Raw genomic sequence first — 27,153 nt, 5'->3', positions numbered from 1 at the left:
TCCCACCCTTCTCACCACAGTCACACTCACCTCTGGCTGCTCCTAGACCAGGAGCCGGGCAAACTCCCCCTACCTGCCTCACTCACTCACTGGGCATGGCTTCTGGTTGTCCCAAATGTCACTTCCCAGGAGGCACCCTCCTCTCTCGTCACTCTGCTTTATTCTCCTTCAAGGAACTCATTTCTCTCTCCGAGCCATGGAGCTACTTACTTGTTCATTGTATTTCCCGCACAAATACTGCTTCCCCAGGGTGATTACTTTAGTGCAGTGTTGTTTCCCCAGCACCCGGCACAGTGCCTCGCACGTAAGAGCTGTCAGTTCATAGGGACAGAGTAAGTAACTGGGTGCTGTAAGGTCTGTGTTGGTCCAAAGTGGGGCAGGGAGAGAAAAACGGGCTGGAGTCCTGGTGGGTAGGTGTTCCTTCAAGGGTCAAAGTGACGGACAGGAGCTGATACATGATGGGGGAGCCGGCGGGCTGTCCTCTCTGACTCCCTCCTCCAACTAATGCCAACAAGAGTGGGTAAGGGGTGCTGACACCCTGAGGATACACCATGCTCCCCCAGCCCCTGCCCCTCTCACTGGCCCCCACGGTGCTACTTGGCTCTTCCTGGACACTCTTTTTTTCCTGAATCTTCACCACCACCCTCCCATTTTACAGGAAACCGAGGCCAGCTGGAAAGGACAGTGACTTGGCTGAGGTGGGCTGTCCCCAGCACAGTCCTCCTACCCAACACCCAGGGGAGCCCCCACACCGGCAGGGGCCTGACCAGTGACCCTTCACAGGAGGATGGCGAGGACCATCTGACACGCCTTCTTTCGGATTGGGGAAAAGAGCCATACTTGGCCTGATGGAAGGAAGCCCTCCCACGGGAATGGGCCAGGCAGCGTGGGCCTTTAGGGGAAAGATGGGTGGAGGGCCTGAGAACTGGAAGGCATGGGCGTTCTGCCTGCCTCACTGACGAGGAAGGGGCGGCCCACATAAATCCCCCACCCCTGACAATCAGGGGCGAGGGGGCCCAGCGCTGCCCCGCATCACCTCCTGGTATCACCTCCCCTGCCAATTCCGGCAAGGCGCCCCCGCCGCCGCCCGCCCGTGGGTCAAGGCCAAATAAGGCTGCGCCGGCGCGCCGCCCCGCCCCGCCCCGCCGCGCGCATTCTTCTGCCTTGTAAGGCCCGCGCCGCCGCGCCCACCGAGCCCGAAGCCGGACCGACGGCCCGCGGCCCCGCACCGGCTCCGCGCAGCGAGCGAAAGCGAGTGAGCGAGCGAGCACCTTCTCCGCACCAGGTGGGAGTCGCGGCCGCGGGGGGCCAGAGGAGGCGGTGTGATGGCCCCAAGGACGGGGACGCCGGAGGGTCTCGGCGAGGATAGCCCTCGCGGGGCTGGGGCTGCGAGTTGCGGGTCGGACGGGGACTCTGGCAGGGGGTGGGCAGCAGGGAGACTGTTCCAGGCTCGGGCAGCCGGTGGTCCTTGGGCGAGGGAACTCTGTCCGGGCCCTGCCCCTTTGCTATGGAGTTACCGGCGCCAAGCCCAGAGCTCTGGGGGGGGCCCAGAAGGAGGGGAGGGGGTTGTGGTCTCCGGTGTTCCCTGCCCCAGTAAACCCATGTGTGTCAGACAGGAAAGTGAGCCCCTGTAAGGCTCCTTGAGACTCCTCCAGAACTCCTGGGGTTAGGAGAGAGGGATGGAAACTGGGATAATGCCCCCCCCCATCCATACACACCAACGCTTTATGCACGCACTTGGGGCTTCCATGTACTGGGCCATCTGCCCAACTGTGCCTGTTGGGTGGGGAGGGTCTGCCAAGGGCTCTGGGGGCTGGACAGGGACCTGGGCTGGGGGACCTCGGTCTCTGCTCCTCCTCTCCAGCCCACCAACTGCCCTGAGGAATGAGTCAGATAACTCAGCTGCAGAGGAGTGGAGTTTACAAGCAAGGCATCTGGCACTACCAGCCATAGGGACCAAGAGATAATGGGAGACACAGGCCTTGTCTTTGCTGTTATGGGGGGATTTCAGGCACCAGAAGGGGGGAGGTGGCACCTAGGTGTGGCCAGTCCAACTACCAGTTATATATGATCCCTAGTGTCTAGGACCTCCAGGAGCAGTAGGGGATGGCTCCAGGGCTAAAAACCTAGCCTGTCTCTCTAACCCCATTTCCTCAACCAAGTCTAGAAACTGCCTCTGGGCACACAGAGCCCTCAGCTGCAGCAGGCCCACCATGAGCCTCTTAGGGCATGTGTTTCTTTCTGTGTTCAGGTGTCAAGGGCACCAAGGGCTGGCCATTACCACCCACTGACCCAAGTCTAGCCCAAGTGGTTGGACTCTATCCCTCTCATGGGCATGCCACTTCCCTTCTTGGGCATCACTTCTTAAACTGCGCCGTTGGAGTGGGGGGTGTCCCCCCAAGATTGCTGGGTTGGACCCAACCTGAAGTTCAGTGCTTTCAGCCACATCATGGCCTCTGGACCAAAGAGGGTGGGGAAGGGGGAGGCCTGGAGACAGAAGGGCCCAGCTAGTTATCCCAGCAGTGGGTGAGATCCTACCCGTTCCATTCCTCTCTTCTCCGGGCTGAGTCTGCCCCAGAGCTGCGCAGACAGGAGGGTGGTGGCAATAGCGATGACGACCATCACAGCCCCCCATGACCGTGGACTACTCCTTGGCTGCCTTCCGTGGGTGCCATGAGTCAAAGTTCCCGGCGAACGGTGGGCTCGGGGAAGGACTGGGCCCCTCAAAGCACTAAACCCTGCTGATGCCACCAGCCCACTCCGACCCAGGTCATGGGTGAGAAGGGCTCTCGTCTACCCACCCTGAACCACGTGAGGCTCACCCAGGGCCAGCCATGTCAGGCCAGTGGGACAGCAGCCCGTGTGTCACGCCTACAGGCAGCCGTGGCCCTGGGGAAGGACCGGGGCTGGCCGGGATCCCTGCTCCAGGTTTAAGAGCTCAAAGACCAAAGTCTGAGAATGACTGGAACAGGGTCATGGGATAAAGGCCTGGAGATCGGTCGAGGAACATTCACGACCACACAATTTGGGACTAAAAACAGGCAGAGGCTTCCTGGAGGCTGGCCCTCAACCGAGGGCTCAGGGCAGAGGACAAACGGGGACAGGAGTCCTAGGGCCTCAGCCAGGCCCACAGCGGCCCCAGCTGAGGAGCACACGACCCCGGGTCTTCAGGGGCAGAATCCCCACAGGCCATGACAGGGGTTCAGGGAAAGAGCACCTTGTCGTGCCTCAGTTTCCCCATCAGTGCAGTGGGGGCAGTAGACTGGCTGCAATTGCCCTCACAGCCATTCATTAAACAATCATCCATTAGCCTATTGATTGGTAAACCAGGGGAGGGAGAGAAAGATCTCTAAGTGCTTACTGTCAGAGCAAGGGCACGGGAACTGCTCCCCAAGGGGATGTCTCAAGAAGTAGGCTGGAAAAGGAAGGGCGTTCAGGGGGAGGGACCAAGAAGGAAAGTCTGGGGGTGCCTGGGAAACATCCAGAGGTCCAGCATGGCAGAATCACAGAGGGCAAGAGGGACACAGTGAAGGGTGCCACGGTCAGTCAGAGAGAAGGGTTGGAGGGGTTCACACAGGGTCTTAAACGCCAGGCTCAGGGGCCCAGACTTGTTCCAGGAACTTTCGAGGGCTTCACGGTGAAATGACAGGTAGTACAGGTCTGGATCTCTATGGGATGGGAGAGACTGGCTGGAAACTAGGAGGTCAGGTCTAGGCAAGGGTGACAAGAAGCTGGGGCTCCCAGCCTGGGGAAGCCTCACACTCCTATAAGCACTGAGAAGTGAGAACAAGTCAGGTCTACTGCCCACCTAAGGGGCTGGTCAAGTGTGGGCAGGTTGGGGGAGGGGAGACTGCCCAGAGCATATGCCTTCCAGAACATCCAGAGCAGGGAGCACAGAGGGATGGGGAGGAGGGAGGAGGAGGAGGAGGACATGACAAGAATGTCAGGAATGCAGGGCCTCCTGACTGCTGGGGGCAGGGGGAGCCGGCAGGGAGCCTCACAGCCTCCCATTTTTCAACCCACCTTGTCACTTGGAGGGAGAGAGATGGACAGTGTAAATGCTGAGAGAAAGCGAGGACAGGTTGGCATGGAACCCAATCCTAAGTGTCATACCCAAAAAGCCACAGTGAAAGTCGCTTACTGTGCCTGGCACCATTCCAGGGGCTGTCCCTGGCACCATTCCTACTGCTGGGCCTTCCTCACGTCCCCGTTCCCACATGGGCAAACTCCCCCAGAGAGGTAGAGAAGCTGTTTACGATCACACAGAGCCCACGCCTGTCTGCTTTTGTGACGAGCTGGGTGACAGGAGCCCCAAGTCTGTGGGAGGCTTTGAATGCCAGGCCCAGGTGCTAACAGCCAGTCTGGCGTGGGCAGGAGGACCCCTGGCCCAGGGTCATAAGCTCTTCCCCCCACACCCACTTCCTGCAGGGAAGCCCCGCCCACCCGAAGCCAAGATGTCCAGTAAGCGGGCCAAGGCCAAAACCACCAAGAAGCGGCCACAGCGGGCCACATCCAATGTCTTCGCGATGTTTGACCAGTCCCAAATCCAGGAGTTTAAGGAGGCCTTCAACATGATCGACCAGAACCGAGATGGCTTCATCGACAAGGAAGACTTGCATGACATGCTGGCCTCACTGGGTGAGCAGGAACAGGGGGGCTGCGGTCTAAGTGGGTCCCGCGAGGGTTAAACTGGAGCAGGCAGCGGGGCTGCTCATCACGTAGGGAGTCCTTCCCTTGGAGGGACATGTGGTACCCACCCTGGCGAGCAGATGCCAGTACTTTCTCCATTTAACAGATAGGGAAACTGAGGCACTGGGCACTGGATCTGAACCTAGGCTCACTCAAGAGCCAGACTGCCTCAGGCAGATTTGTGGTTGGGCTGCCTGGTTCCACTTCATTTAAAGAAAAGGATGGGCAACTAAAGAAAGTTGGAAGTGCACAGACTTTCCATTGTATGGACGGAGAACTGTAGCGGGAGGGGGGGCCAGAGTGTCCCACCCCTTTAGAAGTCACCCAAGCCAGTCCTTAGAGCCTCTCTGACTCCACGACTTCCCTAGAGTCAGAATCTTAGAGCTGAAAGGGCTCAGGAACCTCGTACAATTCACACTGCTCGGATGGGGACCCCCCCAAGTCTGTGGCCCTGCCCCCACATCCCTCCCCTGTGCTCGCCACAGATACCACCCCAGCCCCAGTTCCTGGCAGGCCCTTCGTCCGGGTCAGACACTGGCTGGGGGACAGGGGAAGCCTCTGGTAGGGGAGGAGGCGGCCTGTGCTGGCCAAGCCCCAAGCACTGAGGCCAGACAGGCCCGAGTAAGTCCCTGGCCCTCACAGCGGGGCAGCCCCACTCTGCCCATTTCCCTTCCTGCGCAGTGGTGACCGAGGCCCTCGTGTACACGCCCAGGAAGTCCGGTGGGAGGGCAGGGCAACCCTGAGTTGGGGGGCTGACATCGGACCCTGGGCATCTACCCAGAAAAACCTGCATTCCTGTCTGGAGCTCCTGTCAGTCGGGCCACCGGTGAGCCGTGGCCTTCTGGTTAAAAACGTCCTCCTCCAGTTAGAGAGTAAGAGCAGCAGACAACAAAAGCTGCGGCAGCTGCACAAGTACCTTAAACCTCACAGCTGTCCTACTGGGTAGATGTGATTAGCGCGTCGTCGTGACCTCGTGGTGCGGCGAAAGTGAACGCAGGCAGGAGGCAGAGCAGATCCGCGGGCAGTCAGCACATGGTGGCCCTTACACCCCAGAGGTCACGGATGTCCGGACCGGAGGCCCTAACTGGTCAAGGGGCCTGGAGAGCCCGGGGGGGAGGGAGCAGTCAGAACACTGGCCACCCCAGCAAGACGCTCTACAGTTTACAGAGCTTAGCGTGTCCTGCCTGTGGGACTCTCACAGGCCATGAAGGGAGGGGACAGGGAGGCAGGAGGGGACAGGGCAGTGACAGCAGGAATGTCCCACCTGCCACAGGGAAGAACCCCACCGACGAGTACCTGGAGGGCATGATGAGCGAGGCCCCGGGGCCCATCAACTTCACCATGTTTCTCACCATGTTTGGGGAGAAGCTGAACGGCACAGACCCCGAGGACGTGATCCGAAACGCCTTCGCCTGCTTCGATGAGGAGGCCTCAGGTCAGCAGCCTCCCACTGGAGGCCTGGACAGGGCTGGGGCTGAGCGCTTCACCCAGGGTGCCCCCGAGGATGCGAATGGAGCTGGGCTACGCTGGGACTTGAGGGCCCCTGTCCCCAAAGGCCAGAACAGAAATCCCCCATCTGCTGGGGTTTCCGTGGCTGGAACTGGAAAAACTAAGCCGTGTCCTTGTTCCCTTCCCCCAGATGCTAGACCACAACAGCCCACGTCCACCAAGGCTTCCCACGTCTTGAGTTCACCTGTTGGCCCAGCACACTGCCCCCACTTTAGACCTTCCCAGAAACCAAATCGTTCCAGGCCCTTCTGGCCAATAAGGTGCAAAAACCAGCCCCCATACTCAGACCTTACAAAGGACTTCTGTCCCACAGCTAGTGTGTCCCAGGGACAGGCCAGAGTGACGCTGCCAGTGATTTCAGTAGTTTCTCGGGGGCCGCAGGCCCAATTCAGAACATTTTCCTGATGACCTTCATGGTCCCATACCAGGATGGCATATTTTCATCTCTATTTTCCAGAGCACACAGGTACAGAGAGGTTAAATAACTTGCCCATGGTCACACAGCCAGGAAAGGGGATAAGCATGCAAACTCGGGCAGTGGAACTCTAGGGCTCATGTCTAAGTAAGACATATCCAGCCCCCACACTCACAGCCCCAAGGATCCCACAGACACACTGCAGAATCGCTCCCCACTCTGGGGCCCCGGGGAGTTGAACTGGCCAGAGACTCACTGCGAGGACTGGTGGGGGGCCGTGGGGTGAGGGTGTCGGGCATGTCCCAGCCTGAGTCCCTGTCTCATGGGCCCTGGCCCCACCCCCAGGCTTTATCCATGAGGACCACCTTCGGGAGCTGCTCACCACCATGGGCGACCGCTTCACAGACGAGGAAGTGGACGAGATGTACCGAGAGGCACCCATTGATAAGAAAGGCAACTTCAACTACGTGGAGTTCACCCGCATCCTCAAGCATGGTGCCAAGGACAAGGACGACTAGGCCACCCAGCCCCCCATGCCCAGGCCCCTGTCCCACTCTCCTGCTCCCCAAACTCACTGTGCTCCATGCCCGTGATCCCATAGGACCCTCTCAGGGGAGCCTCCCTCTGAGGAGCTAGGGGCCCAGCTCCCTGTGGAGGAACAGGCGGAGAGTGCGCAGTGCCAGGCAAGGGGCGCACGGCCGACGTGAGGCAGGTGTTCCACTGGGACCCCCCCGGAGAGGACTGTCTTCCAGGGAGCTGGGCCTCATGGCTGCTCCCCACCTGACGGGCCCTGTGTCCTGTTGGACACAAGTTCACGTGCACCCCCACACAGGGCATGACCGCTCTTTCCCAGCCACTGCCACTGCCACAAAGCTCACCAAGGTCCCTTCTCAGAGGACAGGATGCCAGACCCCTCCTCTGTGCCCTGCCCAGCCACCCCACTGGGAGTGTGATCCAGAAGATGCATGCAGGGTGGATACTGGACCCAGGGGAGGCAGAATCTCCAATAGAAGTCTGAGCACTGCTTTGGGTCTGTGTGTCTCTTGCCGGGATGAAATAGAGGAGCTCCTAGTCCCTAAACACTCCTGCCCTCTCCTGTCCCTACTGGCTGCCCAGACCCCCACCTCCTCCCAGCCAGGGAAAGGCTCCCCTGAGACCAGACCTGCAGTGGGGGGCAGACAGAGGTGCTACAGGAAACAGTCCTCCAGGGAGAGAGAGGCCCAAGTGGGGAGGACCCTCAGGAATCACCACAGCATATCTCAGTGGGGGATTTGGGGCACCGGGAAGACAGGGGTCAAGGTCTCCCAGCCTTCAGGACTACAGCCTGGATCTCCAGGGACACCGCAATGCTCCTGGAATGCCAACTGGTCCTGGAAGAACAGGGAGGCTTTGGAAACGGGGAGGAGGGTGCATCCCAGAAGCTCCGGGTGAAGGTGGGAACAACGGGTATAAGAGATTCCCTGAGGTCAGCTCCAGGCAGCCACCATGTGAGGCCTGGGCTGTGCCCCCTGCACCTGCAAGGTCAGTTCGGCCACATGACCAGTTTCCACATCGCACACAAGGTGGGCAGGGCTGGGATCTCCATTACACGTGATGATGGGGACACTGACCAAAGTGCCTGGGGCACAAGAGGAACAGAAATATTGGTTGAATAGCCAAGAGGGGCAGGGACTACCTGAGGCTACCCAGTGGGTCTGGGGCAGAGGGACGGCTGGACCCTGGCCTCTAGATCCCCCACAGGGCTCAGACCTGGGCTAGACACATCCTACCAGACCCCACAAAGGTCGGGGAGCAGCTGCTGGGCCCGGTGTGATCCTGATGCCTTCCCTAAAGGTCACCCACAGTCAGCCATCCGCATCACACAGCAAAGGTGCGAGATTGGATCTTGGTGCTGAGCACTAAGAGGACCGTGTATTGGACGAGGGGGGTCTAACTTCCCACAAGCCTCTGCCCCACCTCAGCTCCAGGCCCCTCCCAGCCAGGCCTTGGCCAGAATGCCATGAAACACCCCCTCTCTTGCCTCTAGATGGAGCCCCGCAAGTCCCTGATCCCCACTCCTGATGGAGCCAACCCCAAACAAGTCCTGACCAGGCCCAAATACTGCGACAGACTCAGTCTGACCACGCCCTCAACCCCGGCCCTAGATGGGAGGGTCGCTCACTGCAGCTAGTCCCAAGGGAGGGGCCAGGGAGTGGGGCAGGCTCTGGGTATCCTCTGAGGACCCCCAGAGCGCTGGCCACACATGCCCTGCATCAGGGTCACAGGGCACTCTGCAGAGCCGCTGTGGCACCAAAAGCCTTTCTGAAGACGGCAGGGACGGGGTTAGAAACAAGCCTCCTCGGGTTCTGACCCCTCAGTCTGCAATCCTGTCACAAGCCTTCTCCCCCTTCGCCCCAGAGAAAGGGACAGAACCCATCCAGCCTCACTGGCTTCCTAGCTGGCGTGGGCCTGACCTGACGGGATCCAGAGGAAGGGACAAGGGAAGTGTTGTGTGTGGAAGGGCAGGACCAGTAGGCGGGAGGAACGTGCAGGAACTGAACTGGAGGAAGCAGTGTGAACGAAGTCGGGAGCAGGCAGGCACACAGCACATTCAGAAGCCAGGAAGACGGCAGTTTTCTATTTGTGAGCTCATTTATTAAGATCCTAGCAGCTTTTTAGAGAAGCAGCAGTAGCTATTGTTTTCTCTCTCACAGGCAACATCTACAGGTAACAGTGAAACATGCCCAGAACTTTCAAAGTCTGGCACAGAACTCAGAAACCACAAGGAAAAGACTGATGCATTTAAATCCATAAAGATTATCTCTTGGGGTGCCTGGCCGGCTCAGCGACTCTTGATCTCAGGGTTGTGAGTTCAAGCCCCATGCTGGGTATGGAGATTACTTTAAAATAAAATCTTTTTTTTTTTTTTTTAAGATTTTATTTATTTGACACAGAGAGAGAGACAGCCAGAGAGGGAACACAAGCAGGGGGAGCAGGAGAGGGAGAAGCAGGCTTCCCACAGAGCAGGGAGCCGATTGTGGGGCTCAATCCCAGGACCCTGGGGTCATGACTTGAGCCAAAGGCAGATGCTTAACGACTGAGCCACCCAGGCACCCCTAAAATAAAATCTTTAAAAAAAAAATTCACGAAAATTTAAAAACCAAAACAAAAAACCATAAGGAGGGGTGCCTGGGTGGTTCAGTGGTTAAATGTCCAACTCTTGATCTCGGCTCAGGTCATGAGCTCAGGGTCGTGAGATCAACCCCCATGTCGGGCTCCATGCTGGGTGTGGAGCCTGCTTAAAATTCTCTCTGCCTCCCACCCCACTCACTTTCTCACTCTAAAAAAAAAAATGAAGAAAGGGGGTGCACCTGGGTGGCTCAGTTAGTTAAGCGACTGCCTTTGGCTCAGGTCATGATTCCGAAGTCCTGGGATCAAGTCCCACATCGGGCTCCTGGCTCAATGGGGAGTATGCTTCTCCCTCTGACCATCTCCCCTCTCATGGCTGTTTCTCTCTCTCTCTCTCTCTCTCAAATAAATAAATAAATAAAATCTTTAAAAAAAAAAGAAGCAGAAGAAGAAAGGGGCACCTGGGTGGCTCAGTCGGTTAAGCCTCTGCCTTCGGCTCAGGTCATGATCCTGGCCCGGCACTGGGCTCCCCACTCAGTGGGGAGTCCACTTCTCCCTCCCCTGCTCCTGTGCTCTCACTTGCACTCTCTCTCTCCCCGCATCTCAGATATAAAAAAAAAAGAAAAAGTAAATGGCCATGAGTTGCCAGATATTTATGAAAAAGAAGAGGAAAATAAGATGTAACTTCTAGAATTCAGGGCTTACCATGAAGCTATAGTAAACATGATGATGGTGTGATACTGGTGAAGAGCCAGACTGACCCATGGAATGGAACAGAGTCCAGGGACAGACCCACACACTGATGACTCTTGTTAAATGACAAAGGTGGTATATCATAAATCAGTGGGGAGATGAGAGACTTAATAAATGAAGTTGACACCCACCAAAAGGGACACAATGAACAAAACTCCCAATACCAAGTACTGGTGAGGGGGGGAATGGAGAGCACCTAGAATCCTCACACACTACAGAGAGGAGTGTAAACAGGTACGATCACTTTGGAAAACAATTTGGCATTATCTACTAAAGTGGAACATCCATCTACCCCATGACTCAGCAATTCCACTCTTAGGAATGTACATACCCAATAGAAACGTGGACACATGTTCACCAAAAGGCACCTGCAAGAAGGCTCACAGCAGCATCACTGTAATAGCCCCGTACTAGAAACAGCCCAGTCTGCCCACCAATGGAATGGACAAGGAAATGGCGATGAACTATAGCTACGTGCATCAACATGGATAAATCTCACAAACATAATGTAAAAAAAAAAAAACAGACACAAAAGAATACACATTTGTATCAGTCAGGATTTGATCAGGGGCAGAAACTACACTGGTTATTTCAACAGAAATTATTTAATATAAATAACTGTTAATTAAGTATAAAGTTTTAATTAAGTAACTAAAAGGACAGAAAGGGAACTCAAGGGGCACCAGGGTGGCTCAGTAGTTGAGTGTCAACTCTTGATTTCGGCTTAGATCATGATCTCAGGGTCATGACATCAAGCCCCGCACTGGGCTCTGTGCTCAGTGCAGAATCTGCTTGAGATTCTCTCTCCCTCTCCCTCTATCCCTCCCATTTGTGCGTGCTTGCTCTCTATAAAATAAATAAATAAATTTTTTAAAAAAAGAGAGAACTCAAGAAATTCGAAAATCCATGGGTGGGATTTTTTTCTGGGGAAGTACAAGAAATAAGCGAAATTTAAATAGAGTAATTCACATCAAGAAAGTGAAAATAGGGGCACCTGGCTGGCTCAGTTGGAGGAGCCTGCAACTCTTGACTTTGAGAGCCGGAATTTGAGTCCCACATGGGGTGTAGAGATTAAAAAAAAAAAGTGAAAATAAAATATTTGCAAATCACATCTGATTAGAGGCTTACATATAAAGAACCCTCGCAACTCAATAATAAAAAGATAAATAACCAATTTAAAAATGGTCAAAGGATAGGAACAGACATTTCTCCAAAGATAAGCAAACAGCCAGTAGGCAAATGCACAGATGCTCAACATCATTAGGCATTAGGGAAATTAATGGCTATAATAATAATAATTTTAAAAACCCAGAAAATAACAAGGTTGGAAAAGATGTAGAGAAATTAGAACCCTCACACACCACGGGAGGAAATGTAAATGGTGAAGCCTGGGAAAATAGTCCAGCAGTTCCTCAAAAGGCTGAACAGTTACCATGTGACTCAGCAATTCTACTCCTAGGTATACTCCCCAGAAAATGAAAACATACATCCACGCAAAAACTTCTACACAAATGCTCATAGCAGCATTATTCAAAATAGCCAAAAACCAGACACAACCCCGATGTCCATCAACTACTGAACAGATAAGTAAATATGGTTGCTCCATGCACCAGAATGTTACTCAGCACCAAAAAGAATGAAGTGCTGATTCATGTTACAACATGGATACACCTCAAAAACACTATGCTAAGTTAAAGAAGTCCTTAACAAAAGACCACGTATTGCATGATTCTATTTACATGAAATGTCCCAAATGGGCCAATCTACAGAATGAGGTGTATCAGTGTTGGACGATGGCTGGGGGTAGGGAGGACACAGATGCAGAGTGAAGCTGATTATGCTGATGGGTGCACGACTCTTTAAATATGCGAAAACTTGGGGCGCCTGGGTGGCTCAGTTGGTTGAGCAACTGCCTTCGGCTCAGGTCATGATCCTGGAGTCCCGGGATCGAGTCCCGCATCGGGCTCCCTGCTCAGCAGGGAGTCTGCTTCTCCCTCTGACCCTCCCCTCTCTCATGCTCTCTCTATCTCATTCTCTCTCTCAAATAAATAAATAAAATCTTTAAAAATAAATAAATAAATATGCGAAAACTAACTGAATTGTACACTTTAAATGGGTGAATTTCCAGTATGTAAATTATGTAACAATAAAGCTGTTAAAACAAATAGTAACTATTCAAAAAAAATCTTCCTAAGCTAATGTTTGTGTAAACTTTTTCTTTTCAAAGGCTAGTACACTGAAACTATTAGAACTTCCATTTCTTCATTTCTTGTAAATTTTTTTATTTCCTTCTATTATATGCCCCATTACGTCTGATAAACCAAAACAAACCTTAAATTTAAGACATGTTACAATTTAACTTATTATTTAACACTACAAAGTAGGAAAATATTTCAGACCCCTCCAGGCACACTGCTAACTTTCAGCTTCAGATCTGCGACCACAGCCAATGTGCCAAAATAAACCAAGAAACACAAAAACCCACTAGCCTCAAAGGGCTGTTCTCCTTTTGATGCTTTCTTAATTCTCCCAATATTTTCTTAACTGATTTGAGTTTGCAAATAGGCAAGCAAACTATTAAAAAAAAAAAAATTAACTAACAAATCAGAGTTTCCCACATTCCCCACTGGATAGAGAACAGACCCCCACTGTCCTGTTAAGAGTTCAACAAATACACCATAAAAACAATTGTCGATCACTGCTGCCAGCAATGGGAAATAGTTTGGACAAGAACTAAAACCAAAACAGAGTCTGAAAACAAAGAACAAAGAAAACAAAAATGAAAGAAAACAAGAAAGAGAAAGAGAGAGACAGAGAGGTGGTATGGGGGGAGAAACAGAGTCAGGAAAGTAGTTTTAATGATAGTTAAAGCCTGTGCGGGGTGCCTGGGTGGCTCAGTCATTAGGCATCTGCCTTCGGCTCAGGTCATGATCCCAGGGTCCTGGGATCAAGCCCCGCATCGGGCTCCCTGCTCAATGGGCAGCCTGCTTCTCCCTCTCCACCGCTTGTGTTCTCGCTCTAATAAATAAATAAAGTCTCTAAAAACAAAACAAAAACCTGTGAGACCTCCATCGCAGACAACAGTGTAACTGGCTCTAGCAAGTAAGTTCCTGAGCATCCCAATGGGATGTCCTCCAAATTCAAGGCATAATGTTCAAGAAATTGGACATGACTCTAGAGCATTCTACAAAATACCTGACCAGTACCCCTCAAAACTGGCAAGGTCATCAGAAACAAATTTACAAATCTGGAAACAATTAAAATATCTTTCAAATGATAAATGGTTAAACCAAATGTAGTATATTCATCCAATGGAATGTTCTTCATCAATAAGAAGGAACCAATGGCCTAAAGATACACACCCACAACGTGGGTGAGTCTCAATTGCATTCTTCTAAAAGAAAGAAGCAAACTCAAAGGCTATATACTATATGATCCCATTTATATGATAGTCTGAATATGGCAAAACTATAGGACAGACAACAGCATAGTGGGCTGCCAGGGGCACGAGGTGGGAAGAGAGACTGTGTAGGGGCATGAGGGAATTCTGGGGGGTGACGAAACCATTCTGGATCATGATTGTGATGGTGATTATGTAGTCGTATATGTTTGTTAAGACTCATTTTTTTAGGGGCGCCTGGGTGGCTCAGTCGTTAAACGTCTGCCTTCGGCTCGGGTCGTGATCCTGGGGTCCTGGGATCGAGCCCCGCTTCTCCCTCTCCCACTCCCCCTGCTGTTCCCTCTCTCACTGTGTCTCTGTCAAATAAATAAATAAAATCTTTCAAAAAAAAAAAAGACTCATTTTTTTAGGGGCGCCTGGGTGGCTCAATTGTTGGGCGTCTGCCTTCGGCTCAGGTCATGATCCCGGGGTCCTGGGATCGAGCCCCGCATCGGGCTCCCTGCTCAGCTGGAGGCCTGCTTCTCCCTCTGCCACTCCCCCTGCTTGTGTTCCCTCTCTCACTGTGTCTCTGTCAAATAAATAAATAAAATCTTCAAAAAAAAAAAGACTCATTTTTTTAAAAGGGTGAATTTTTACTATATTAAAATAAACCAAGGAATTAATACCTAACACATTGCAAGAAAAAGCTGGGGCATCTAATAGGCAAACGGGCAAAGCATATAAAAAGGAGATTCACAAAGGGGAAATTTTAACTAACAAGTACAACAGAACGACCTCACTGGTGTTCAGAAAGAAAATCAGAAACAGGCCACATTATACTCATCAGATTGCCAAACATGAGAGAGAGAGAGAGAATACTGAACCCTGGCAAAGATGGAGAGAAAGGGGGCTCCTCCTACAGGTGGTGGGGTACAGACTGGGGTACCCATGCAGGAGGGTGGGCACCCGACGGTACCTGGGAACAAGGAAACCCCTTAAGGCTCAGCAACTGTACTGAGAAATCTGTGCTGAGGCCCAGAAGGAGCAGGACAAGATGTTCCCTGAAGCAGCCTTGATGAGAGCAGTGCGTTGGAGGGAACCTACGTGTCTGTGACGAGGAGAATGAGTAAGTGAAACGTGATGAACGCATGCTGTGGAGTACCAGGCAGCTCTGTGATGCAATGAACTGAACGTTCATGCAGCAACATGGGTAGATATTAAAAATAACGTGGGGGGGGGTGGGGGACAGAATTAGAGCTGTAAAAATGTAGTATTTTTTAAGATGTTATTTTTTTAAGTAATCTCTACACCCAACGTGGGGTTTGAACTCACAACCCCAAGATCAAGAGTCACGTGCTCCACCGACCAAGCCAGCCAGGTGCCCCCTTAAATGTAATATTAAAATGTGCATGGGATTTTAAAACCAGCAGAGGATTATCCATACATTATTCAAGGACCCAGAGAAAACATTTTAGAGTGGATCTGTATAGTGGGGGCGGGGGCACAGGAGGGAGGACTAGAAGAAACACACGGGTGATAGCAGTGTGTCAAGATGGCTATGGGTCTGGGGCGCCTGGGTGGCTCAGTTGTTAAGCATCTGCCTTCGGCTCAGGTCATGATCGCAGGGTCCTGGGATCAAGCCCCGCATCGGGCTCCCTGCTCCGTGGGAAGCCTGCTTCTCCCTCTCCCACTCCCCCTGCTTGTGTTCCCTCTCTGGCCGTCTTTCTGTCAAATAAATAAAACCTTTAAAAAAAAAAAAAAAAAAAGATGGCTATGGGTCATGATAGGGACAAGGGAGGAAAAGGAGGAGGTGGGGGCCACGGGGTTGGGAAAAGAGAAACAGAGTGACACTTACAGAAGAGTCCCTGAAATTAACAGGCTCCTCCCCTGACAGATCAATCTCCACTGAGACAGGCTTGTCATCAGGGGGTAGACAATAAATGGCTGAGGTTTACCTGACGTTCAGAAGCACCCTTGGTCACCTTAAAACTGATGAGAAAAGAAAGCCAAATAGGGGCTGGGACTTTGCCCAGAGTCTCCATGCTGGAGTGTAGGGCGAAGTGGGGAGAAAGATCACAGGGGCCAGATCTGATAGGCTTTCAATGCCAGGTGACAGTGTCTGGTTTTCCCTCTTCACAGCCACCCCCCCGAGCACCAAGGAGTCTTTGAGGGGTCTGAAGCGGGATAGAGCTTGATCAGATTGGCCTGAGAGTGAGCCATGCGGATGTAGGTGACAAGACTTGACAGGAGACTGGGTGCCCAGTACCAACAAGAATCTATTCCAAGCCTATTACGAGGGGTGTTAGGGGGGTCCACAGTGAAGAAAGTAGTTCACCATGGAGCAAGGAAGGGAGAGACAACCAAGGACAAAACCCATCATTACAAACTCGGTTAAGTGTGATGTAGCAAACTGAACAACATGGGGCAGGAAGGCCGGGAGACTAGTCCTGAGAGGTCAGGGCCAGCCTTCCTGAGGTGACATTTAAGCTGAAATCAGGGGAAATAACAAGGGTTAAAAAACAAACAAAAAGCACTCTGTGGACATGAAGTTGGCACGAAGTAGAGTGGTGGGGCTGAGTCTGGTGGGAGATGAGAAGGAGGCAGAGGCAAAGTGATGCCTTGAGAGCCCTCTAGGACCCTGGGGAGTTTGGACAGGACTCTAAAGTGCCATGGGAACCACTGGAGGGTTTCCAGCAGGGAGAGACTTTCGTGTTTACTGGGCACTTACTATAGGCTATGTGCCTAGCTCTATATTATACATGGATAATTGAGTCTTATTCCTCCCCCATGAAGAGAGTTGTTATTAACCCAATTCACACCTAAGGAAACTGAGGCAGGAAAAGATTAAATGACCTACTCAGGGCAAGGTCACACAACTAGTAAGAGAAAGAGTTACACTCAATCACTATAGGATGCTGCTCAATAAAATAACGGCCCACATTTAATAAGCAATTACTATATGCCAGGCAATCTGATTCCAGGGCCCCTGCACTCCCCATGTCACTGACCAAGAAAGGGATCTTTTTAAGAATTCTTTGGGCTGTAAAATTATACAGGAAAATCCCAGTCCCTCTCTGGACCTCAGTGTCCTCACACGTTAAATGGAAAGGCCGGACTCGTACCAGGGAACACGACAGCTAACGGGGCCTTCCATATCCCAGCCGTGGCCCAGACGGGGGCAGGGGCAAGCACAAGGTCACCTAGCCAATTCCGACAAAACACTCAGAACGTCCAGCCTAGCCTGCTGTCCTGATGCCAGTGGCCTCCTGAGGACCTCCGAGGTCCCTTCAGTTCTAAGATGTTAGGATCCCACGTCCAGGCACCCGTAGCCCAGGCCCGTGGAGCCCTTGAGAGCCTCTGGCTGGCTCTCGGGCACCTTGCTGCAGTAGCCAGAGGCGGTGACCGCAGTGGCGACCAAAAAGGACATCACCCGGACAACCTTTCCCCCCACCACACCCCTGCCACACACCCACACACATCCACTGAGTCACTCAGGCAGACCACTGGTCTCCATTTCCACCACATCTGCCAAATAACGGAAAACAGTAGAACCAGCTTCATCGGTCATTGTGAAGTTGGCAGTTACTTTACATAATCACCTAACGTGGGACCTAACTCTATAAACTTGTAGAAATTACCAGCACCTCTCCCCTGGCTAGAAATTAACTTCCAAGAAGGGCTGTAAAGTAGACCTTCCCTGGAGCTTGGTCTTGTCTTCATCCCCAGAATTCTTGCAGAAGGCCCACTATGTATAAAATCCTATGGTGGGGGGGGGGCATGCCAGGAACTTCTTTATTATTTTACTTTTATTGTTTATCTTTGAGAGAGAGAGAGAAAGAGCCAGGGGGTGGGGGGAGCAGTGGGAGAAGGAGGGAGAGAATCCCAAGCAGACTCCCCGCCCAGTGCAGAGCCTGACACGGGGCTCGATCTCATGACCCTGAGATCATGACCTGAGCCGAAATCAAGAGTCGGATGCTTAAGCAACTGAGCCACTCAGGCACCCTTTATGAATTGTTTTAATGTTTGATTTATAAACATTTCTTTCCTCAGATTTATTTCAATGCATACAGAAGGCCCTGGGGGCACCTGGATGGCTCAGTCAGTAGAGCGGCTGACTCAACTTCGGCTCAGATCATGATCTCAGGGTGGTGAGATCAAGCCCCTTGACAGGCTCTGCCCTCAGCAGGGAGTCTGCTTCTCCCCTTCTCCCTCTTCCTCTCCCCCTCACTTGCACACATAAGCTCGCTCTCTCTAAAATCTTTTTTATATAAACAAATCGATTCATATAAATCTTCACATGTCCCCCCCAATTTTACAGATGAGGCTATGGGGCCTGAGGTCACCCTAAAGAGGAAATGGGGCTCACAACTGAGGTTAAGATATGGTACTAATAGCTGCACGTAGCCTGTTTCGTGGCTTCTAAGATCCACACGTACGTATGAGGCTCCCAACTTTACATCAAAAGGCTCTGGGAAAATCATTTTGAGACCAGAGGTAACACAATGGAGTAGTTAGGGAGAAGAAAATTAGGTTGCAGTCCTGGTTCTGCCATTTATTAGCTGTATGAACTTGACCATGTTATTGAACCTCTCTGAGGCTCAGTTTCTCAGCCATAAAATGAAGATAACTCGCTGTGGCGCCTGGATGGCTCAGTCAGTTAAGCGTCTGCCTTCAGCTGGGCTCATGATCCCAGGGTCCTGGGATCCAGCCCCACATCGGGCTCCCTGCTCAGCAGGGAGTCTGCTTCTCCCTCTCCCTTTGCCCCTCCCCCTGCTTGGGCTCATGCTCACTCACGCTCTCTTTCTAATAAATAAATAAAATCTTAAAAAAAAAAATAAAGAGATAACTTGCACCTCAAAGAGTTGTTACGGGGATTAAACAAGTTTTAAAAGTACATAGGACAGTGCCTGGCACATAGAAAGTGCTTTCTTTTTTAGTTATTACATAAAACGAATTTTAAAATAGACATACTGAATGTGCCCTGAAAGTGGTTTTATAGGAAAAAACACTTTGGTTATATAAATACAGTTCAGAGGACTCTAGTAGGAATTCACAAGCTCTGGAATGGACAGAAGTCCCAAAAGCTAAGAAAAAATGACATCAATAGTGATACGCTGGAAATAACAAAATATATCGGATTTGCTGGTAAGTGAAACCCCATTCCATACGTACAATGGTGTAAAAGAAAATATGAGCACTCAGCGGGGAGTCTGCTTCTCCCTCTGACCCTCCTCCCTCTCATGCTCTCTCTATCTCATTCTCTCTCTCAAATAAATAAATAAATAAAATCTTTAAAAAAAAAAAAAGAAAATATGAGCACTGCATCCAAGGGAATAAAAGCAAGCCACAATGCAAAAATATAATGAAGGAATTGCTACCTGGTACCCTTGGCAGAAGCAAATATATCAGCAAAATCTGGTACAAAGCGGCAAAACCCATCCTTGCGGGGATGTTGCGTGTTGCCACCCATCCCACTAGGGGTCGCCCAAGGTCACCCAGAGAACTGGGGACAGAGTTCAATTCCCAGCCCAGTCTGCTTTCTGGGACACCAGCGGCCTGTAAACCCGCCAAGGGCCTCCCTTACTAAGCTGCACAAGGGACCGGTGGCCCCAGGCCCACTGAGCCCTCAGGAGCTTAAAGGAAGGGATTCTTCAGAGTGAGGTGCCCAAGAGCCGCACTTCGCAGCGTCTCACTTCCATGCACAACATGGGCACATTACACTGCAGGAGGGGAAAACGCAAAATGCATTTTTTAGGAAGGGGGAAAGGGGGCGAAGAGGATATTATCCCCATTTTACAAGTGAGGGAATTGAGGCTCAAATGATTAAGCAACCTGCCCAGGGTCACACTGCTACGGAACTTCAAAACCAGAATTCCCACCCAGGTGGGTCAGATCCTTGTCACTTGGTTCCTAATGCCCCACCTTCAGATGGGCCTGGGAGAAAAACCGGTAAGGAGAGTATGAAGGAGGGGTCATGAAGAGATGGCTACTTGCTCCTCCCCAAGGTCCCTCCGTGCCTTCCTCAACGGGTCCAAGAAGGCTGTCTGCTTCCCCCGTGCGCCATGACACTTGAGGATGGGGTCAAGGCCTTTTCTTGGCTCCCCATCCTAGCAGAATCCCAGAGCTGCAGGCTAAGTTTATTTACTCAGCCAGGGCCCCCAACCACTCCAAAGGGCTCATCTTCAGTGCTCAAGGGCCCAACTTCTTCCCTGTCCTGCCCCCCATTCTTGCCCCAGGCCTCCTGGATTTCCCAGCCTCTCCTCAAACCCTGTCAGTTCTATGCCCAGAACCGCACTCAAGTCCCTGCACTGTCTTCTGCTCCCAGCCTGGACTGGAACCCCTTTCTCAGGCCTCTGCACATCATGTGGACTCCTGTGATAGTCTTTTGTTCTCATTTTTTAAAACTGAAGTATAATTTATATATAGAAAAATGCACACATTTTAAGCATACTGCTCCATGAGCTGCCCTGCCCCAGCCTCTTAACCAGCCTTCCTGACTGTCCCCGACCTGCCTCTCATCCATCCTCCACGGGGTGCTTTCGGGTTGCTCTTCCCAAGTATGTCTGACCATGTCACTGCCCTGGCCAAAACCCTCCAGCAGCTCCCCCTGCTCTAAGGATAGAGACCCACAGAAACAGATTAGAAACACTCCTTGCCTTTGAGAGAGAGAAATATAAAGTCAGATATAAATCCTCCCGCCCTTAAGAAAGGAATTCATTTCAGTTAAAGGGAAACTGTTAGGCACAAGGTACTTGGGCCTTAAAGGATTTTGTTTATCTCGATGCTGAGCCATAAAATGTCTCCATCTGGGAAGATGAGAAAGTAAATTTACAACCTAGTGAACAAAGAGCATAGTTTAACTGCCCATGTAAGCTGTTGGTCAACTTTAATGTATGAGAAAATTTAACCACTCGTTGCATGTTTACCTTTATTACTACTTTGTCTGCGTCTCATTGTCTTTCTTTAATAAAATTCACCCACTTTAAGTGAAAAATGAAATTAATGTTGGCAAACGTGTGCTCATTCCCCTTTTCGGCCCAGTCCACCTCCCCACCTGATCTACTTTTCATAGATTCCTTTCTCTAGAGTTTTATGTGAAGAGGCCATACAATAGTCACGCTTTTGTGTCTGGCTTCTCTCACTTGGCATATTTGTGAGACTCATTCACATCGCTGCACGTATCTGTAATTCTCTTTCATTGGCGAGTAGTTAAGTATTCCATCACACGAATATAACAGTTTCTTTTCCTTTCACCAGCTGATGCCTATCCGGGCAGCTTACATTTTGGGGCTACCATGCATAAGGTGGCTATGGACATTCCTGCACCGCTTAGTGTGTGGACACACACTTCGTTCTCTACCAAAAAATGACCGCTTTCTCAGCAGTGCCTCCTGCTATTCCATGCAAAAATTAAGTATTCTCTTGTTATTGATCTGATTTCCTACAGAAGCCTGTCTTTCCCACATGAAACACATACACACACACACATTGATTTGTGAAACACAAATCAGAAAACCGTAGGAAGTCATAAAATGTAACTAGTAAAAATTTTCTTGGTGCAACTTGCCCTTACTGTTTCCCAAGCGTTAGGCAGAGCATGGTATAAGCATTTTACCATTTCTCTCTCACGACAGGCTTGTAAGGAGAGAGTGCTGTTATTCCCGTTTCCCATACGGGAAGCTGGGCTCAGGGAGGGGAAGGCAATGACCCAGGCTACACCCAAGCAAGGGCCAGGGTACGTCCTAGGCCAGGGCTTGAGGACTAGTTCCACCACTTGGTAGACTCTCCTTGGGCCTCAGTGTGATGATTTATTCAGCATCACAGATCTCTGAGACTCTTCTAGAAAGTCCTGGCTTCAAATATTCTGCTCCCACAAATAAGTAAAATGTCCAGGAAATGCCAACATATTAGCCAACCACAGCTGTAAGTCAGGACAATAAACCCAGCACGCGGAGCCAGGTGGGACATTCTCTGACTTGACTGCTGGCCCCACAGAACTCTTAGGTTAGTCTGGGTTTAGGGAAATCCCTCGAGAGGCTGGACCAAAGTAGATAGTGCCCAACCTTTGAGAAGCCAAAGAAACACAAAAGCAGCCATTAAATGGCTCTACAGACAGCAGAGGAAGAGATCTGGTTTTGCTTCAGAGAAGAAACGGGTGAGAGGAGAAGGAAGAAGGGTCTTGAAATGGAGGGAAGGGGAGACCAGAGCCCGGAGCAGGTGAGAGAAGGCTGGGTACTGCTGGGCCATGACAAATCCTTCAGCAGCCCGGCCACCAGAGGATGCCCATGGATGGGGAACGTGGAAATCAGAGTCCTCTGTGTTTCTGTAAAGTACACCTTCCCTCTCACTCTCTGACTGTAAATGGCTTACTCCACATGTGTTAGCAAGCCTTGGTGAGGCGTGAGAAGACTGAGGGGAGAGACCCTGAGAGAGGTGATGGGGAAAGTGACTGACATGAGGAGACTCTACAGAACCAGGGCATACTTGTAGGCAAGCAGGCTCCAGGGCCCAAGATGGTGGCAAATGAGAACGTCTAGCAATCTGCAGGCATCTTGGGAAGGGCTGGGGGGACTTCCCTGGAGTAGAGAACAGAATTCCAGCTGGTCTTATCAAGACCCAGGATAGGAAGATCTGGCTGACAAAGAACACCTGAGTGAGTCTGGAACTGCTAAGAATACAGGAGCTGGAAGAACACCTGAGGACACACCTGGAGAGGCAGGGCAGTTGGTGTGAGGTTAAGTATATGGATTTAGGAGTCAGAATGACTGGGTTTAAAATACTAGAGATAAAGAGAAACACTCTATAGTGACAAAAGGGTCAATCCATCAGAAAGACAGAAACATTTTAAACATATTTGTACCTGACAACAGCACCAAAATATATGAGGCAAAAACTGACAGAAAGGAAGGGAAAAACAGACAATTTGACAATCCACACTGCTCTTGTTTTTCCCCAAAGCTCATTTCTGTCTCAGGGTCTCTGCCCTTGGTATGTCCTCTGCCGGCAACAGCCCTCTAAAGATCCACGTGCAGCTGCAGTTTCCAATTCACTGAAGATTCTAGTCAGTGTCACCTCCTGAGATGGCGTTCCTTTAACCAACTTATCCACAGTAGCTCAACCTCTCACTCTCTATGCCAGTACTCTGATTTCTTTTTCTTCTGAGTATCTCTGACATTATCTGCTTACTGCCTGCTTCCCTTCATTAGAATGTAATCTCCACGAGGCGAGGGCTTTGCCTGATATCCCGCTTTCCCCCTGTTCCTAGATCAGAGCCTGGCACACAGCATGTGCTCAGGAAGTATCTGTTGAAGTGGAACAAAAAGTGCACTAATAGGACACACAGACAAATGGGACTTCATATATGGTACAGGGATAAAGGTGACACCTCAAACCGAAGGGAGAAAGGCAGACTAGTTGACACAGGGAGTTGGAACCACTGGGGAGCCATGTGGGGAAAAAAAATTTAAGTTGAAGCAGGTGGATTTATCACAAGTATGTAACTTGACTCCTTCTTAAAACTCCACTTTCAAAATGCAAAAACCCACAAGAAAAAGCAGAACGGAAGAGGGGACCACAACGAAATTTTTGAGGCTGGAAAGTAAATGGACAAGTACTATCATACAGCAACACCAAGCAGGCAATATGAAAAGGTGACAGTTTAGCCTGATTTACACTAAAAAATCCTTAAAAGGCTCAGAAATTAGTGGTAGGAAGACTGGTAGAAGAGGGTTTAAAAAGCAGCTTAAAAACTCCAACAAGTAGTTTCCTAGATGCCCTCCCTACACTACCCACCCTCTCCCCTCATGGGGGACAGACCCTGGCAGATCAGAAACATATTTTTAGGAGGGAGTAGAAGAAGGTCCCCGGACAGGTAGACACGGAGCACAAGAGACAGAGAAGGTACCAGCAACAGATGGATTATACAAACGTCCACGTATTAACCATTGAGGATGTCCATAACCTTGACCCTCTTGCTCCACTCAGCTCTTGGAACACTGCCAGAGAGGTACAGCACTCACAGTACTAAATGGGGAGACCTGCCCCTGGGCTTTCATACCCCACTCAACTCCCAGCAAAATGGGAAAAATGGACCCCTGTGAGGACATTTCATCAAGAAATTCCAGTCCACTAAGGAAGAGAGGAGATTCTAGAACTTTCTAGAGAAGAAAAAGTAGGTCAGGTACACAGCATCAGTATTCAGAATGACTCAGGACTTCCCAACTGCAATACTGAAAGCTGAGAGACAGCAGAGTAATGCCTTCAAAATATGACGAAACTTCTGGGTATATACCCAAAATAATTGAAAACAGGGACTCGAACGGATATTTGTACACCATGTTCACAGCGGCAGTATTCACAACAGCCAAAAGGTGGAAAGAACCCAAGCATCTACTGATGGATGAATGGATAAACAAAATGTAGTCTATCCATAAAAGAGGGTAAGAGGTAATTCCCGAAAAGAACCAGGAAGCTCTTCAAGTGCAAAGAGAAAGGTCTCTAGTGAAAAAGGCAAGGTGAGGAACAGAGTGCATGAAGTAATATTCACTTAATGGCCTCTTTTAAAAGTCTTATTTCAGTGTCAAAATTAGGGTAAAGTGCAAGAAATTTCATTTTCCAAAAGGCCAGAGGGGACAAATTATACCCAGATCTTCTGAAGGGATCAGGCTTTAACTTTGCCAAAATATTCATCCCAAGGGTTGAAGGCAGATCCATGTTTTGTGTGACCTAAAACTTACAGAATGGGGGGAGGGGCCTTCCCTAAGAATGTAAAATATACAAAATTGGAACAAATGTGAGTATTTCTTCAAAAATGAGAGAAAAATTATAGGAAAATACGTTGTTTTTTTTTTTTTTTAAAGATTTTATTTATTTATTTGAGAGAGCGAGAATGAGAGAGAGTACGAGAGGGGGGAGGGTCAGAGGGAGAAACAGGCTCCTAACTGAGCAGGGAGCCCGATGCGGGACTCGATCCCAGGACTCCGGGATCATGACCTGAGCCGAAGGCAGTTGCTTAACCAACTGAGCCACCCAGGCGCCCAGGAAAATACAACGTTTTTAAAAACAAATATCACAGGGCGCCTGGGTGGCTCAGTCAGTTAAGCATCTGCCTTAGGCTCAGGTCATGATCCTAGAGTCCTGGGATTGAGCCCTGCATCAGGCTCCCTGCTCGGCAGGGGGCCTGCTTCTCCCTCTCCCTCCGCTGTTCCCTCTGCTTGTGTGCACTCTCTCTCTCTGTGTCAAATAAATAAATAAAAATCTTTAAAAATGGGGCGCCTGGGTGGCTCAGTCGTTAGGCGACTGCCTTCAGCTCAGGTCATGATCCCAGGGTCCTGGGATCGAGCCCCGCATTGGACTCCCTGCTCCGCGGGAAGCCTGCTTCTCCCTCTCCCACTCCCCTCTACTTGTGTTCCCTCTCTCACTGTGTCTCTCTGTCAAATAAATAAATAAAATCTTAAAAAAAACCCAAATATCACGAACATCACAAAATCCAGAAAAATAACATTTTCTTTTTAACTGCCTGAAACACTTCTGTAAGTCTTTTTTCCTACTTCTGGGGCCATATACTCTGATGGTTCTTCATATGAGAAGGGTTTTGTAATGTCTTTTTTTTTTTTTTTTTTAAGATTTTATTTATTTGACAGAGAGACAGCAAGATAGGGAACACAAGCAGGGAGAGTGGGAGAGGGAGAAGCAGGCTTCCTGCTGAGGGGAGAGCCCCATTCAGGGCTTGATCCCAGAACCCCGGGATCATGACCTGAGCCGAAGGCAGACGCTTAACGACTGAGCCACCCAGGCGCCCCTAGTAATATCCTTTTATAGAAAGAAAATAAGGATGACTCAGTCTTACTTCTAACATGTACATTTGTAACAGTACACGCTGCATTATGGAGTACATTCTTGGCAGAAGAAGACTTCCACTTTTAATAAGTGTAAGAACTGAGGCTTGCTTCTATTGTAAATTTACAGTCTTTATGATTGGAAGAATTTTCCATAGATCAGCTTCTGACTCCAAATGTTTCAAACCTAGTTTATCTTCCTTACACACTTTTTTTTTTTTAAGATTTTATTTATTTATTTGAGAGAGAGAATGAGAGACAGAGAGCATGAGAGGGAGGAGGGTCAGAGGGAGAAGCAGACTCCCTGCCGAGCAGAGAGCCTGATGCGGGACTCGATCCCGGAACTCCAGGATCATGACCTGAGCCGAAGGCAGTCGCTTAACCAACTGAGCCACCCAGGCGCCCCCCTTACACACTTTGGGCGCAGACGCTATAGGACACCTTTCCATGGTGATACTACCCCTGTTCCTGCAGCTTTTCCTAAACCAAGACATGCTTGAACCACTAGTGGAAGTGACTGCAAACCACATAAACAGATAAAACCAAACTGAGTGTATTCTAACCCAACCATTAGCCAGATCCACAAAATGGTCCAGGACCAACATGAGGTCACTTCACAGGAGAACAGTGAGGAGGGAGGTCATATTACAATGAAAAAAAAATTTTTTTTTAAGATTTTATTTACTTATTTGAGGGAGAGTGAGAGAGAGAGCATGAGCGGGGTGGGGGAGCGGGGGAGCAGGGGGAGGAACAGACTCCCAGCTGAGCACAGAGTCCAACGTGGGGCTCCATCCCAGGACCCTAGGATCATGACCTGAGCCGAAGGCACACACTTAACCAACTGAGCCATCCAGTGGCTTCTTAATTTTGTACATTTTATAGAAACATATGACCACTTCCAGGGCTTTGGAAGAGACAAGCGTGAGTGTCCTTAAAGCAAAAAGTCATTAGCTTCATGGAGGAGAATCTGTCTCCATCACAGAAATTCAAAGGCTTTCCTTCCCTGGCCGAAATCTGTCTTTTCATCCTCCAAAATAGTAATCTCAAGATACTCCCTCATTGAGACATACCATGAAACACAGTGTAAGAACTCAATGCCTTGGGCGCCTGGGTGGCTCAGATGGTTAAGCGTCTGCCTTCGGCTCAGGTCATGATGCCAGGGTCCTGGGATCGAGTCCCACATCGGGCTCCCTGCTCCTTGGGAGCCTGCTTCTCTCTCTGTCTCTCATGAATAAATAAATAAAATCTTTAAAAAAAAAAACTCGGGCGCCTGGGTGGCTCAGTTGGTTAAGCGACTGCCTTCGGCTCAGGTCATGATCCTGGAGTCCCGGGATCGAGTCCCGCATCGGGCTCCCTGCTCGGCAGGGAGTCTGCTTCTCCCTCTGACCCTCCTCCCTCTCATGCTCTCTCTATCTCATTCTCTCTGTCTCAAATAAATAAATAAAATCTTTAAAAAAAAAAAA

General features: G+C 50.4%; 1 protein-coding gene and 1 long non-coding RNA gene across 3 annotated transcripts in view; one reads left to right on the top strand and one right to left on the bottom strand.

The window, feature by feature from the left end:
• Window positions 1-27,153, bottom strand: part of LOC102733102 (uncharacterized) — a 118,244-nt gene that overhangs the window by 58,135 nt on the left and 32,956 nt on the right. The gene's annotated exons all lie outside the window — the stretch shown is intronic.
• Window positions 1,129-7,637, top strand: MYL9 (myosin light chain 9). Its single transcript, XM_006742534.3, has 4 exons — window positions 1,129-1,285; window positions 4,429-4,638; window positions 5,963-6,124; window positions 6,959-7,637. The coding sequence occupies exons 2-4, from the start codon at window positions 4,455-4,457 to the stop codon at window positions 7,129-7,131; spliced, it is 519 nt and encodes a 172-aa protein (XP_006742597.1). The 5' UTR covers window positions 1,129-1,285; window positions 4,429-4,454; the 3' UTR covers window positions 7,132-7,637.

The sequence above is a fragment of the Leptonychotes weddellii genome, chromosome 10 (assembly GCF_054177405.1).
Source record: "Leptonychotes weddellii isolate Sample4059 chromosome 10, ASM5417740v2, whole genome shotgun sequence".
NCBI classification, from domain to species: Eukaryota; Metazoa; Chordata; class Mammalia; order Carnivora; family Phocidae; genus Leptonychotes; species Leptonychotes weddellii.
The sequence above is the reverse complement of the archived record's forward strand: the minus strand, read 5'-3'. Positions and strand labels throughout refer to the sequence as shown.